At 41.9% G+C, this 12,799-nt stretch overlaps 1 protein-coding gene across 2 annotated transcripts in view; it reads right to left on the reverse strand.

Annotated features, from left to right (window-relative positions):
- The window catches only part of Gpc4 (glypican 4), a 113,917-nt gene that overhangs the window by 82,058 nt on the left and 19,060 nt on the right, over nt 1-12,799 (reverse strand). Inside the window, exon 1 of one of the 2 annotated variants that reach the window (XM_011250978.3) lies at nt 11,124-12,641. The exons of the other annotated variant lie outside the window; for it this stretch is intronic. Coding sequence (XP_011249280.1) covers nt 11,124-11,139 — 16 coding nt within the window. The 5' untranslated portion in view covers nt 11,140-12,641. Of the gene's footprint in view, nt 1-11,123; nt 12,642-12,799 lie in introns of those variants that run through there. 2 annotated transcript variants of the gene reach the window in all.

The raw sequence follows: 12,799 nt of genomic DNA on the forward strand, positions 1-12,799 counted from the left end.
AGTGTTTAGGGCTCAGTTCCAAATACAATATTCAGAGGTGGAACTTTGGGAAACTGACTGGGTCATGAAAATTCTGCCCTAATCAATAACACTCAATTCATACCTTGATGGCATTATTGAGGGAGGGGAGTCAAAATGTGATGGAAGTTAGTCCTCATGCCAGAGCCTTTTCTGTGGATGCCCCCACCTACTTCCTAGCTGTCACAAAGGGAGCAGGTTTGCTCTTCCATGATTATCTGCCTCAACATAAGCCCACAGAGATGGGGCCAAGGGACTTATTAACTTGAAGCCTCTGAGAGTATGAGTCAAAATAACGTTTTCTTCCTTTAAGTTGGTTTTCTCATTTTTGTCCTAGCAACAGAACACTAATAACACTAAGAATGAGTCAATAAAATCCTATTGAGTCTTATGAAAAAAAACTTTCAAATAAGAGACTCGCTCAGGATATAAGCCATCCTTAGTGAGGGGGGATATGGGGAATTAAACACATATTATCGGGCTGGAGAGATGGCTCAGCGGTTAAGAGCACTGACTGCTCTTCCGAAGGTCCTGAGTTCAAATCCCAGCAACCACATGGTGGCTCACAACCATCCATAATGAGATCTGATGCCCTCTTCTAGGTGTCTGAAGACAGCTACAATGTACTTAGATATAATAATAAAGAAATCTTTAAAAAAATAAACACATATTATCAGAGCATGTATTTTAAAAGACCCTTCTAACTGAAAATAATCATATAAAAACTTAAAACTGAAAATAAATAACTTAGGAGCTAGCTCAGCTGGTAAAGTGAAAGCACTACAACCTAAACTCTATCTCCCCAAACCCACATGCAAAAACTGGGTGCTGGGTGCTTATAAGTGCAGCACTGGAGAGACATACATAGGCAGATCCCTGGAGCTCTCTAGCCATGACTTTGAGCACAGATGGTGTGGTGCAAGAAACCCTGTCTCTAAAACCAAAGTCAATAGCTCTTGAGGAATGATACCTGAGGTCAACCTCTGGGTTCTACATGCATATGCACAAATATACAAACAGTAACCCTCACACACGTGCGAGCACACACACACAGATGTGAGCACACACAGAGACACATACACACACATACACACACAAGATGAAGGAGGGAGGGAGAGATGGAGGGAGGAAAACGGAGAGGAAGAGGGAGCGTGAAGGAGAAACAGCAAGACAGAGAGAGAACACCTTGTTTAGTTCTCAGCATTTGGTTGCTGTTGGAGGACTTGTTGACACTATTTATACACGATGCTAATTTTGCATCTATTTTTGAAAATCAGTTATTCTCTAAAGTAGTGTTTTCTCTTGGAAAGTGGAAAGTACAAAGAAAGGGATAGAGACAGACAACTGGATCCAGCCCTGCTAGTTACTACCCCATTCCAGAGCCTAAAATAAGACCTGCTTCCAATATGTTCTTCATTACTCCAGGAAGACAGTCCACTTAAGGGCTCAACTATGGAGCCAGCCCTAGTTAGTCAGGCTCAATGATAACCGATGCTCTGTCCACGCTAGCAATTTTGAGGAAGCAATACCTCCAAACAAGCCAGCACGCCTTCCTCAATATAAAATCAGACATGCACGCCTCTCTCCCAGGCTAACTGCCCTCCAGAGCAGCACAAGAAGGCCAGGGTGTGGCAACTGACTGTTGAGGAAAGAATCCCTGGTTAGTGTAGGCTAAATACCAGCACTACAGTAACACTCACTCACAGTGAGTGCCCCAGTAGCTCCATTGGGGTAAAATGAACATATGAGATCTCAATTAGAGTTCATTATGCTATAGCATTTATTTTGAAACTGTGAATTTGGTTCAAGACAATTGATAAATTAGGGCATAATTTGAGCATAATGTGGAGTTTCACATTTACTTATGCACACAATTGTGTCGACAAGAAACATGAGGTGAGTGTAGAAAACTGCAACCAGCTGTCCTGAGTCATGTCAGAAGGCACCAACTATACAGAGCAAACATTCACCAGCCCTCTGTGTTTGCTGTGTAGCGTGAGCCACCTCATATGCAGTCAGTGACATTTTCCATCTTCTAACACTTTACATTCATGCTGGCACCCATGCTCCAGGCAAAGTCTAGGTGTCTTCAGGGTCAAGGACCAGTTACTGTCACAGCTAGGTGCTTCTTAACCACCCAGCATGTAGAAAAGTGTACTTGAGCGTTTCTTCAGTCGGTTCTTTAGTGTTGTACCCTAACTCCAATCTTATAGGAATGCAAATAAAACAGCCAAAATCTAAGTCAGGACATAACTAAGTGCTGGTGAGGTTATAACAAAGAGGTAGGAACTCTCATCATTTGGCAGGAAGAAAAAAAATGGCACAGGCACCTGGAAATACATTTCCTTCTGCTATTTCTTCTAAAACTAAACATGCTCCTACCATTTCAGTCAGTGACCATGTCCCTTGGCATTTACCAAAAGGATCTGAAAATCTGTGGTCATACAAAAACTCACACACAAATGTTAACAACAGCTTTAATTGAAATTGTGAAACTTGGAAGCTACAAAGATGTCACTCAGGGGCCAAAAGGGAAAATACTGACTATAGTATATCCAGACAACTGAGTTATATTATTTATAACTAAAAAGAAATGAAATATTGAGCCTTGGTAAGGAATGGGGGAAACCCATTTGAAAAAGCTGTAGACACCATGATATCACATTCTGGGAAAGGTAACATACTATAATAGTTAGTGTATGTTAAATATTTGCCCCAAACCACAGAGCATATGCCACCAAGAAGAACCTCTTATGTATACCATGGACTCTAGGTTCATAATGATATGCCAATACAGGTCCATCCACTGTAATTACTGGCCAATCTGGCCAAGATGTTGATAGCTATGCACATGGAAGAAGGAAGGAATATACTTTCTGTTCAATCTTGCTTTGATTCTATAAGAGTTCTAAAAATAGTGTAAAATATTAAGGGTGTAATTATTAAGATGGCTCAGTAGTAAAGAGCACTTGCTCTTGCAAAGGACCAGGGTTCAATTCCCAGCACCGATGTGGCAGCTCATAGTCATGTGTAACTCCAGTTACAGGGGATCTAACATTCTCTTTTGACCTACACAGGTACACCCATACACACACAATTAAAATTAAAATATATACATGAGAGGGGGATAAATCTCAACATTCAAAGGCCTTGAAAAATAAATAATTCATGATTATTGTAATAATGTAACATAAGAATTTTCATCAAAGGAATGAAAATGACGAGATGTGCACTTTGACGTGTTTCAATGAACAAGACAATCAACACAAATCGGGATAAAAATGTAAAAGACCTAGATAATTCAGACAATTTTGACTCCTTTGTAGATAGGACTTACATGCTCTTTTTCTTGTTTTCTGGAAAGAATAGTGCTACTGAATTTTCAGAAGTTAATAAGTCGCAAAGATCAGTTAAACGAGGCCATATCCTTCAGCTGCAGACAGGAGAGGGGGCATACCCTGTTCTTAAAACCTGCAGTAAATTAAAGTCATTTCTTTTTTTTTTTTTAAGTGTTTTTTTCTCCCTGAGGATCTCAAAGTTCAAACTTTAAAAGAGGAAAGAGACAGATGAGAGAAACTTAAGAGTTGCTATAAATGTCTCCGTCTTCAGTTTGGAAGGTTACGCAAGGATGCACAATTATGTGAGTAGGAGTGAAAGTCCCAGCCAAAAGCAGACACAAAGCATTGACCGTGGTTCACGGAAGCTTCAAGGCCATGGGCAATAGAACTGCAGGTACAACCAAGGCACCAGGAAGTCATGCATCATTTCCAAAGACTGACATTCAAGACCTCAAGAGTAAACAGTCCTTCTAAAGAGCTGCAAACGAATTCTGTGTCTGAGCCATTACCCATCCTTAGATGTTCCCAGTGACTCTTTTACTAGCCAGGACCCCCCCTTTCTGACCTGCCACAATCCTCCACAATAAATGAAAAGAATATCTGTATTAACTGTCATGTTGGAACCTGAGGCCCTCTTAGCATAGTGTCTGACCATATCTGAAGTACTGCTTGGTAGAAACCTCCACTATCCAGCAGATGATTGCTCAGTGGGATAGAATGTGTCTTGGATGTGAATATCCTATTCAATCCTTCAAGGGGGTAGCTAGATAGAAGGAGGGAGAGAGGGAAGGAGAGAAGGAGGGAAGGGAGAGAGGGAAAGAGAAAAGGAAGGGAGGGAGGGGGGAGGGAGGGAGGGAGGGAGGGAAGAAGTCGAGAGAGGCAAGTTAAGCAAGCAGAGAGGCATACAGGCAGGCAGGCTCAGGGGCCGACTCCTCTCTCCATGCCACTTTATGAAACTATTAGAGGACTCATCAGGATCAACAGTTTAAGGCCAGTGAAACAGCTCAATGGGTTAAGTCACTTGCTGCCAAGTCCAACAATCAAGTTTTAATCCCAGGTCCTGTAGGGTGAAAGAAAAGAACAGACTCCTGGAAGTTTGTGTGGGCACAAACACACAAAGTAAATGAATAAATGTTTAAGAACATAAATTTGTAAAAATCCTAAGTGTCTCCAGTCCAGCCCTCATCTTTACCTACTACAGGCATCCTATTGCTTCTGATACTAATTTAAATAGTGGAAAGCAGTCCACTACTCGTTAAATACAGCTCACCTACCTGCTGAGCTCTTTTCTGTAGCCCACATGACCGAATGAAATGTGTGTATATTATTAGGCTGACGCTCAAATGAAAGGACTTTTCCAAAACAGTACTTTGGCAGGAGAGTGCTGGGATTTGGGCCCAGCCATTAACTTTCTTGTTGCAGAAGCTTCACTCCACTTACCTCTTTTTTTTTTTTTTTTTTTTTTTTTACTTCCAACCTCTAAGCTGGCTTTTAAGAGGATTCTACCAGGGACACAAATAAAATAGGAAAATGTTTAAACAAAGAACACGGACTTGCTTGTTTCAATTAGAATTAGGCTAGGCACATTCTCAGGAAACTTTATCTGGGAAGTAAGTGGGCACAGCACAAGGACTCTTTTCATTTTAACACATAACGTCTTCAGGAGAATGAAAGGGACGTGATTTTATTCCCTTTCAAAAGACAGCAATAAAGACCCTGATGATGCTGTGTAGCATGTGATATGCAGCCCCTAATGACATTAATGGAAATGAGAGGCAGGTGCATATTCTCGGAGACTAAAGAACAACCTGAGAGGTGGCTATTCACTCAGAGATCTGTCTATTCAGAAGCCGTAGGCTCCCTTGTTTTAAGGGCCTGCTCAATCACTAGCATGCTGTTCAAGCACTAATAATAGTCCTAATTTGCTCTGATACACTTGAAGTAAAAGTACTATTCTCCCAGGACAAAGGAGTCCTACTCCACCCCCGGTTTCTAGTCTGTTAAGTTTATGTTTTCTGAGAAGATGGGCAATTTTATACAGAATTAGGTTTTTAGGGACAGGGCAAAAAAAAAAAAAAAGCCCACATGTTAGTCCACCTGGTGTTTTTGGACTTTTGAGCTAATTCTCACGGCCATTATAGACCAGATTCTGTCTCTCATGGTTGAGGGAGGCAGTAGCCAAGCGCTAGCCCCTCTTTCTGAGGGTTAGATCAGGGAATTCCATGCCATCTGACACACTGGTGCTGGCAGAAGTTGGAATCTCTCCTAAAGGAGAAATGGCTGCAGTACTCAAGAGCAGGTGTTTACATCAGCCTTGACTTATGATCTGCTGTGTATTGACAGGATTCTGCTTTCACATATGGCCACTAAATCTTACTTGGCCATAGTACAGTAGCCTTGGTTCATAAGCATCAAGAGACTTTATGGATAAGGCTGGCTATGGAGGAAGCCTGGCACTTGTCCTTGGGGTGGGCTCCAAGGCTGCTGATCTCTCAGTATATCCTTTCAACTGCACTGATGAAAGCAGAAGTAGCTTTCAATTGCATGGGCTGACAATCCTCATAGTGACATTAATTCCTTCTGGGTTTTTTTTTTCTTTTTCTTTTTCTTTTTCTTTTTCTTTTTCTTTTTCTTTTTCTTTCCCTCTTGCCCTCTGAGATAGAATTCTATGTAGCCTAGGCTGGGACTGTAACTCCTTATGTAGATGAGAATGACCTTGAATTTCTGGCCCTCCTGTTCCTAACTCCTGATGACTCAAATTATAGGCAGTGGGCCAGCACAGCTGCTTTATGAGGTACTAGGAATCAAACACAGGGCTTTAGGCTAGGCTGTATCTCCAGCCCTATTAATTTACTCTCATTTCTAAGTGTCTGTCAGAAAACAAGATAATACAGAAGTAGAAGACATTCTGGTGAGCAAAGGTTCATTTTTTAAAGATTTTTTAGATTTAATTATGGGGGGCGGTGTTTACAGGCATCCTCAGAGGCCAGAAGAGGGCGTCACATGCCCTGAAGCTAGAGCTACCTGCAGTTGTGAGCTGCCCAAACTGGATGCTGGAAACGAGCTCCTCCTGTCCTGTGTGCAAGCAGTATATGCTCTTAAGCCCTGAGCCATCCCTCTGGCCATGCTGTGCCCCTCTAATTCCAGTCCTGGAAAGGCTTGAAGAGAAGGAAGAGACATTCAAGGTCATCCTCGGCTTCATAAGAACTTCCAGGCCAGTTTGGAATACATGAAACTCTGACTCCAAAAAAATGACAGACACACAGACAGACAGACACACAGATATATATATATATATATATATATATATATATATAGATATATATATATATATATATATCGAGAGAGAGAGAGAGAGATCCCAATGAGATTTCCACCTTATTAGCAAATTGTATCTTCAGAGTTTAAAATATTAAATAATATTAAATATTATTTCCCAAAAGGTTTAGGAACAATTACATAGCACTTAACAGACAGGCAATGCCAGACAAGCCTAATGTTTAGAATTTGTACCAGAAGCAGGATTTCCTGTAAACAAGAGCAGGGTTTAATTTTATAATCAGACTTAAACATGTTAACTGCTAATTAATCACATAGAACATCCCACCTGTGAAGCTGCAGCTTCTTATCCTAATTTTAATGCAGCACTGACACCCATAAGGGCTCAAAGACTGGAACCAAACTCTGTCTTAAGCTCTCCAAGCTGTAACATGGAATTCATGCTAGATGAAAACTTGAGAACCAGATGATCCATAACCATTTTCCTCAACACTTTCATGTGGTCACAATAGCTTGGTTCTTCTTGAGACAAGTCCTTTTCCTGGACTCTTCTATGCTAGCAACAACCCTGAATGTTTCCAGTAAACATACACGTTTACTGTACAAACAGTGCTGACTGTAAGAAGTAGATGAGGAGTTGTAGTGTGCACTTAATTGGGGAGCACAAATGGCCCCAGAAGTCCATACTTTTGAGACTTCACAGGAAAAAGACCTTTTCTCTACCCACCAGTGTTAGGTCTTTGCCTGCTGTGGTTTTAGTCCATTTGATGTAGAGGGAAAGACATGCTTCAAAGCCTAATGGCCCTGATGTTCTAAGATCAAAGTACAAAAGCCAATGATGCTTTGGTCACACAAAGGTACTCCTTGTTACTATTTTTTTTCTTCTAAATGGGAAAGAAAATGAGTTTTCAGGGGGTAGGGGCACAAAAAAAAAGAAAATGAGTTTTTAAATCAAGTTAATAAAGATTTACTTAGTCCCTGACCTTATATGCAAGGCATGATGAGGGACTGTAAAACTGAATAAGACATAATGCCTGAATTCAAGGAGCTCTTTCAGAGGCAATTAAAAAAATAAAAAGTCCCTACCCACCCCACTTTTTGAACCAGGGATCTGTTGTAGCCCAGGCTAGCTTGAACTCACTTTGTAGTCAAGAATCACCTTGAACTCCCGACCTTCTGACTCATCCTCCTCAGTGCTGGGAACACAGGTTTCAGCCAGCACACCTGACACAACAGCCAATTTTAAAATAAGATAAAATGTATTGCCTTGAGGACTAGGGCTATGTCCACCTTCCTCATTTTTAAATCTTAGTAATTAGCATTTAGGCGGGGCCTGTAGTGGATACCTAATGTATTCTTACACAAGAAATGAATGAACAAGTCACTAATCAAATCATTTACTCTCTCCTAGAAAATTGATATGAGGCAAAAGACTTTGCTAACCATGGGTATGTGAACAAACATATGAGAGATTCTTTTTGACCAGCAGAACCATCTAGGGATGAAATGAAGCACTTACCTAGCGTGTACAACTAACTCCCTGGATTCCATCCTGAGGGCCAGAAAAGAAAGAAGCAGAAGGAAGAGAGGGGAAACTTCAATAGAAGACCCAAAGAAAGAGAGAGCTGTTCTTGAGAGGTAAGAGGCAGGCATAAGATGGTAGATAATGTGAGACTGGTGGAGAAAAGTAGCCCGTGGTCTCTCACAAACTCACTATTTATGACCACAGCAGACATTTGTGGTGAGGTCCACAGATTGGGAGTACACACTCCTATTGGCTTATTGGTCTGAAAGACTGTTCTGAACATAATGACTGTGACTGCCATTAGATTTTGTATAGGAAGAGCCTATCGGGATGTTAATGCCTTAACATTCAAGTGTCTTAGGATATGGATGAGTTCAAGTTCACCCTGAGATGAGGCTCTGAATAAAAAAGAATAGGCCCTCCAGGGCCATTCACAAGTTCTCATCTAACATCCCAGGGCTCAGCCAGACAAGCATACTGGCTGAGCCCAACCTTGAGCAGAGAAGCACATCCCAGCCAGTCTGCTTATTAGAATCCAATCTACAGAATGGACGCCAGCTGTCTCCCAAAGCTCTGAGCCCAATTCTTCATACTACTTTTTTGATCTCCTGGGAAAGGGGGCCTCTTCTAACATATGTACACCACATATATCAGCCCTGCCCCCCCCACTTCTCAACCCCCTCTTAATTTATTAATTTGAATGACTGCATTAACAATATTAACCTATAACATACTACCTATCTAAAATCTAAAAATATCTCTCCAAAGACTCTGACCAGCCAAAATCATGCACTGAAGAAATAGAAGAAGCCCTCACCTTACAATGTATGTGCGCTTACATGACACAGAGTTTTGATAAGCTTAACATTATGGTTCCAAAGACCACAAGGGATGCAGCCAAAGGAGGAGGAGGGACAGGAATTGCTAAAAGCCAGCACAGAATGACAGCTGACAGCGGGGAAGGAGACAAAAACCATTCAGAAAGCTCAGTTACCCAGAACTGCTCATTTCAAGGTTTGATTGTATTCAAGAATCCATATGCAATGAGGAAGGGGCTTTCCTCACGGTCCCCTTCCCTTTCCCGATCATCTCATCAGCTCTCATCATCTCATCAGCTCTCAACCCATTTGTCGCTGAGACAAAGAACGTCATAGCTGGGCAGTATCTTCATAATATTTGAGCTCAATGCCCTCATTTTACAAATGCTAGGAACAAGGGCCTGGAAGGAGGACACGTTGCATGCCCTTCCTCCAGCTAGTTAGTGGGCAGGGAGGGAGCAAGCACTTCAGCTTCAAGTTCTAAGCCAGATAGATCTAAGGCACCACCTCCTGTATTACAGTGATATCTTGATATGTCTATGCTATGTTGTGTGTTGTCGCTGGTATGGTAATACATATAGATAGTCGGGGTGGGGAGGGATGTGTGTAAAAAAAGGCAGGGATGCACTTACCCTAAGGGAGGGGACTTCCTTTCACAAGAGGCCCCTTTTCACAGAGATTAAAAAAAAAAGCAGTATGAACAGTTGGGCTCAGCGCACAGAAAGAGAACAGGTAAGATGGGTCAACAGGTCGAAACACTTGCCAATAAGCCTGAAGACTTGACTTCAATCGCCCAGACACACATGGTGGAATAAGAGAACTGACTTCTGAAAGTTGTCCTCTGACCTCCACACATGCACCAAGGCACATGTATATATAAATACACATATACTCCCTTATAAAAAATAAAACATATATTTTTAATTGTCCTAGTTGGCCTGGAGAGATGGCTCAGCACCAGCTGCTCTTCCGGAGGACCCAGGTTTGATTTCCAACATGCACATGAAGGCTCAAAAGTATCTGTAACTTCAGATCTAACACCCTCTTCTGGCCTCTACAGGAACTATACACTCATGTGGTACACAGACATACCTGCAGGCAAAACAGTCATTCACACAAAATAAAAACTTGAAAATTTCTTCAATAACAAGGTTCAAATGTCAAGTATTTAAAAACCCATCTCTAATTTGGTTGATTCTTATGATTATTGTTGGCATATGTCTTCACATTGGAGCTTAGAACACTCTTCCTAAGAGGAGTGCTGTATATATATCACTATGAATTCTGAAAATGACCCCCACAAAAAAGACCCTCCCCTTCACCACCCAGTACACAGAGTGCTCTCTCTGCTTCCAATGGTCCTCTTTGCAAGGAATTTGTTACAATAGTTCTACAAAAAGCCACGTGGGCTGCTCTTAGCTCCCTGTTTCTACCGTATCAACCACTTCCTTTCCTCACAAGGTCAGAACTAGGACAGAACAAGAAAAAAAGAGCTTTGCAAAAGAATTGTGTAGATCCCACATCCATTTAGTTATATACTGCCGTAGCGTCTCTGGTTTCTACTGGTTAATTCTTTAAATTGAGTTGAACCTTACATATTGTTCTTAATTATTAACAGGCTGTAACCCATTAAATGCAGTATAGTCAACAATTAAAAAAGGTTCATTAACAGAGAGATGAGGCATGGATTAGAAAAGCAAACTCTCTCATCATTTCTGCAAGCCCCCTGGAATAGTACTGCATAGTTCTGGGCTGGAAGACAGAAACTAAACTGGGGCTCAATAGAAGTAGCAAAGTAACAGAGGATATTACCTTGTACAGGAATATATCCATGGTCCTAACTCTCACAAAGGCCCCTTAGTCCTACAAGTGGTAATCTAAGATAGGGTGATACCAACCACCAAAGGTTAAGAGAGAGATGGAACCTTATATTTAGCTTTAACCAAGTGCATCATTGCCTGATCCAGTAAGCAACCAAGAGCCATTTCTCCCACCTGTGCAGGTGGCATGGACAAAAGCAAGCAAGCCTGGGGGCAAATCCTGCTATGTGAAGGTTATTTCTGAACACCAGGGTTGAGGCTCCCTGAGAGCCCACACGAGGCTGATCACTGCAGCTTATCCACTCCCGCTGATACACACGCTTACCTTTTAAATGATTCATCGCCCCTGTTCCTCACAGAGACCTAATTTACACAGCTGTATCTTGTAGGTCCTAAATCAGTTTCCATTCAGCATACCTCAGCCTACTGGCCCAGATATGCTTGCAGAATAGGCACAATCTGTCTTGTTTCATGGGGCATTATTGGCCAGATCTTCTTTTTAGGTCCTACTGAGGAAAAGTATATAAAAACCTTGTTCCCAATGTGTCAGACTGCCCCCAATGAAGTAGCTAACCTTTGCTCTCTTTCCATTTCTCTGCTCCTCCTCCCTCTACTCCACCCTTTAAGCGCCTGTTTCCCTGGCCACCTGTCAAAATAAAACAAGCCTCCTCAGATCTTTCAAAAACTGATGCTGCAAAGAGGCTATTAGATGATTTCTTTCCAGGACCTGTTGAAAGATAAAAGATGAAGCAGACAATTTAAAAGGCGAGACTGTACCCTGCCGATCACAAAGCTCGAGGCAGACAAACCGTGGAAGCCAATGACACAGGAAACGCCCTTTGACCAGACACAGACACTAGGCTAGGCAGACTTAGTTTCATAAAAGAATACGAGGCTGAATTGACCCATTTCACAAGTAATAGTCATAGAACCATTTCATTGTAGTAAAGTAGGAGAGGAGGGAAGGTGGAAGGTCAAGACGAGTCCCTCTTTTAAGAAAAACAATAGTCAGTATTTTCTAGAAGTTCTTTTCAGATGACAAATGGTGTAAGCAGAAGGGTTTTGTTTGTTCAGTGTCTATGTTTTGAAGTGAGACACTCAGACATACATATGGGAAACTTTCCACTGATGAAAGGATAAAGCCAGAGAAAAGATACTACCCCTTCAACTGGGGACACTCAACTTGCAGGTTTAACCCGCCTTTCCACCAGTAAATGCTTTGGCTGTTTCCAGGAATATTGCTAAACTTGGTTTTTTAGAAACCAAAAGAGAGGCAGGTTCCTGGCAAGAACTAGACGGCAGGTCAATTTGGGAAATGCTGAGGGGAGGGGCCCCTGATCTTATGGTGCTAATTCGTTGGCTGAACATTCCAATTTGCTTCCCTTTGCCTTCCCTGCTCTCTGAAGGGCTTAAGAGTAGGCTGTGCTTAGACTAGGCTTTATGCCCAGGGCACATTTCCTTCTTTAAAGTCTCCTGGAAGTAAGGAACTTGGCAATAAAACTGAAGTGAGGAATAAAGGTGGTCATTGCTGTGTCCCAGCATCAAATCAAAGAGCCCACTGGAGCTCAAGTAGAACACACTTGCCTGGAATGTGTAAGGCAGGTGCACACACACACACACACACACACACACACACGAACAATTCAGCCATTTGTAAAAATTGCCAGTATAGAGCCACAGAGCCATGAGGCCCTAAGGTTCAACTGGTAGCACAAGGGAAACAAAACAAAACACAGATGCACCAGCTTGTTAGGTATTGTGGTTTAAACCATGTAGAAATAAATATACCCATGTGAGAAGGGCTGGACTATGATAGTAAAAAGACAGATACAGAAGTGACTTGTCACTGTGGCTGTCACAGAGTATCTTCAACTGCAAAGCATTTGACTTGTGACTTGCCATAAACTATAATCTCAAGAGGCCACCACTTGCACCCAGGTACAAAGTCCCAGTAGCATAATTATTAATCAGGGCTGGCAGGAAACAAAGACCTGAAAAATA

The sequence above is a fragment of the Mus musculus genome, chromosome X, assembly GCF_000001635.26.
Source record: "Mus musculus strain C57BL/6J chromosome X, GRCm38.p6 C57BL/6J".
Taxonomy (NCBI): Eukaryota; Metazoa; Chordata; class Mammalia; order Rodentia; family Muridae; genus Mus; species Mus musculus.